This window comes from Electrophorus electricus, chromosome 22 (genome assembly GCF_013358815.1).
Source record: "Electrophorus electricus isolate fEleEle1 chromosome 22, fEleEle1.pri, whole genome shotgun sequence".
NCBI lineage: Eukaryota > Metazoa > Chordata > Actinopteri > Gymnotiformes > Gymnotidae > Electrophorus > Electrophorus electricus.
Window position 1 is genome coordinate 12,273,854 of NC_049556.1, and position 1,902 is coordinate 12,275,755.

General features: G+C 51.0%; 1 protein-coding gene across 1 annotated transcript in view; it reads left to right on the top strand.

Moving 5' to 3' along the window:
• podn (podocan) overlaps window positions 1–1,902 on the top strand; it is a 20,719-nt gene extending 18,817 nt beyond the window's left edge. The window contains exon 12 of the mRNA XM_035521533.1: window positions 303–1,902. Coding sequence (XP_035377426.1) covers window positions 303–462 — 160 coding nt within the window. The 3' untranslated portion in view covers window positions 463–1,902. The remainder of the gene's footprint in view (window positions 1–302) is intronic.

Consider the following 1,902-nt stretch of genomic DNA (forward strand, 5'->3'; position numbering starts at 1 on the left):
GACGGGGCAGTCCTGTAGGCTCCGCCCAGCTCAGAGATGCGGACAGCTGCTTAGCCTTCTGGGTAAGGCTCAGTCAGTACTGACGTGAGCTGTGGGACACTCACCTGTTCCGGACATTCAGGTTGGATCAAGAATGTTGGGACTCACTTTCAGGTATTTTCATCTCAATCTTACAAAATGTCTCCTTCTCTCACTCCCATTTTCGCTCTGCTTTTTCTCTGACCCCTCATCCTCGATCTCTATGACCCCTTGTCCTCGACCTCTATGACCCCTTGTCTTCGTCCTCTCTCACGCTGTCTCAGGTTTAACCCTCTCTCTACCCTCTCAGTGGTGGAGGACTCCTTCTCTCACCTGTCTAAGCTTCAGGTGCTGGACATCGGCCAAGGCGGCATTGCGCCCATTCACAGCCAGGGGGCGGAGTTAGAGGAGGATTATGTGGAAAGGGAGGAGGAAGAGGAGTAGGGCTGAGGAGGAAGGTCGGCGAGACGGGTTCTCCTGGCTCGGATTGTGCTTCTGTTAACGGAGAGAACGGGGAACTCGGATAGCGGAACAGTCAACTGCCTGGACGCCATAACTCATGTGTAAACATTTCGTGGAGAGATCACATTTAAAAGGAAGGTGGTAGAATGAGTCCAAGGGGCTACGCTTGATCAATATGTAGACTGTTCTGGTAAAGGCCCGCCTCCTTCTTTAACCTACGAGCCGCGCTGTCAGAACGCACGCTAGTGGCGGCTTCCTGCCGCCTTAACTTCCGCGTAGTTAACTTCTCTCTCTCTGTGCCGTCTCCTACCCCAGGCTGAGTTTCACACACGCTCTTATTTCAGCATGTTGGCCATTTTGCTTGTGATCCATCGTCCTGGCACAGGGTGTCAGGATCCTGTCTGATTTTACTCTTGTTGTTGCCGTCGTTTTTGTGCTTGAGCAGTTACACCATGCAGACAGCTGACAGATGCCATGCCACTACCTGCGCTATGGAGCTGGGCCAGCCCCCAGCATGCCAGACAAAAACTCATAATCACAGTAAACATAGTAAACGAGGTAATACGGTGATACAGCAATACATGTGTCAGGAGCGCGACTTGTAAGGGTGGAGCATTTGGCTGAGTCTGAGTCCAGTCCAGCCATGTTCCTTTGGCACTTCGTCAACTGCAGGAGTGGAGACAGCTGGAAGTCCTGCTCTGAGTGGGGGTGAAGTCCTGCTCTGAGTGGGGGTGAAGTCCTGCTCTGACTCTGAGCAGTCTGATGAAGTTAAAGGACTGTAAGGAACAGCACGTCTCCATAATCCGTCTGTCTTCACGGATGAATTTGCCACAGGCTGAGCCAGACTCCAGACGTGGAGGCATAGATGGAGAGGAGTGGATAAGGAGGAAAGGTGAAGAACAGATTCCCGAGGAAGAGTTATTCCTTTCAGAATGGCCTCACTTGGCTCCAGCATGCGGAAGAACCTCTGGCTTCAGTAGCGTGGTTGTCGAACTCCGTGGTCTTTGTCCCCGACCTACAGACATCACCGTTTTCTCTAAACGATGGTCGAGATGACATGTGCTGCCATCCTATGGCTCACCCATCTTTGCCTCTGTTTACTGCAATCTGGCATCGAGGTTAATGGAACAACACCTGCGACTGAAAGAACGCAGGTAATGCGTGACCTTTCATCGGTCTCCTCACTGGGGAGTTATTCCAGCCCCTGGGTCCTATCCAGTGTGAAGGATCGTCTGTCGCCTGCTCGCTGGTCTGTCTGAGGAGCTGACTTTTTGCTAAGCTACCTGGCATCATGTCTAGTGTATGCTACGCTAAATGCTTCGCCTGTCATGACACACAATTACCTCATATTACCTGTTACATCACCACATTTATGGCAAGCATTTCTTACATAGCAAATAAATTATTTTTGAATGAAAAACA